The sequence below is a fragment of the Myotis brandtii genome, unplaced genomic scaffold (assembly GCF_000412655.1).
Source record: "Myotis brandtii unplaced genomic scaffold, ASM41265v1 scaffold231, whole genome shotgun sequence".
Taxonomy (NCBI): Eukaryota; Metazoa; Chordata; class Mammalia; order Chiroptera; family Vespertilionidae; genus Myotis; species Myotis brandtii.
The window spans coordinates 1,872,988-1,873,780 of NW_005358689.1; the positions used below are offsets into that span (position 1 = coordinate 1,872,988).

At 56.7% G+C, this 793-nt stretch overlaps 1 protein-coding gene across 1 annotated transcript in view; it reads left to right on the forward strand.

Moving 5' to 3' along the window:
• The window catches only part of EPHX1 (epoxide hydrolase 1, microsomal (xenobiotic)), an 11,258-nt gene that overhangs the window by 7,836 nt on the left and 2,629 nt on the right, over positions 1-793 (forward strand). Inside the window, exon 6 of the mRNA XM_014539963.1 lies at positions 648-756. Coding sequence (XP_014395449.1) covers positions 648-756 — 109 coding nt within the window. The remainder of the gene's footprint in view (positions 1-647; positions 757-793) is intronic.

Sequence of the window (793 nt, forward strand, 5' to 3'; positions counted from 1 at the left end):
GGAGAGGGATAGAGAGTTAGAAACATCGATCAGCTGCCTCCTGCACACCCCCTACTGGGGATGTGCCCGCAACCAAGGTACATGCCCTTGACCGGAATCGAACCTGGGACCCTTCAGTCCCCAGGCTGACGCTCTATCCACTGAGCCACACCGGCTAGGGCTGTCTTGGTACTTTTTTCATGAAGTGGAATTCTAGGGTCGGTGCCTCTTCTAAGCCTGGCTTCTTTGGCTAAATGTTATGTTTGGGGGACTCACCCATGCGGTAGGCCCAGCCACATGTCACACCTGCCCAGCGTTTCAGCTTGTGGGCGGGTCAATATTTAAAACTGACCCCCAATTTTGGACTTTTAGGTTGTCGCTCATATGTGTAGTAATCATAGCATATTTTAAAAAAAGAAAACATCACCTTTTAAAAAACAGCATCCGTGTATTGGAGCTCACAAAACCCAAAGTCCTAGACCCTTCTGTCTGAAGGAAGCTGCCCGGACGGGTAAGGGTCCCCACGAGGCAGCGAGGAGGTGCTGCCCCTTTGATCAGACATGGGGACCCCGAGGCGAGGGTTACGGAAGTGGGGTGCAGGCGCACCCTGAGGGCCAGGGCACAGCGGGGCCCCAGGCCTGAGTCCCTCGCGCCCCTTCCCCTGCCAGGCTGCGCCCTCAATGACTCCCCCGTGGGACTGGCTGCCTACATTCTAGAGAAGTTCTCCACCTGGACCAACTCAGACTTCCGAGACCTGGAGGACGGCGGCCTGGAGAGGTGAGAGAACGCGCCCCCCAACCCCACCCCCGTCCCA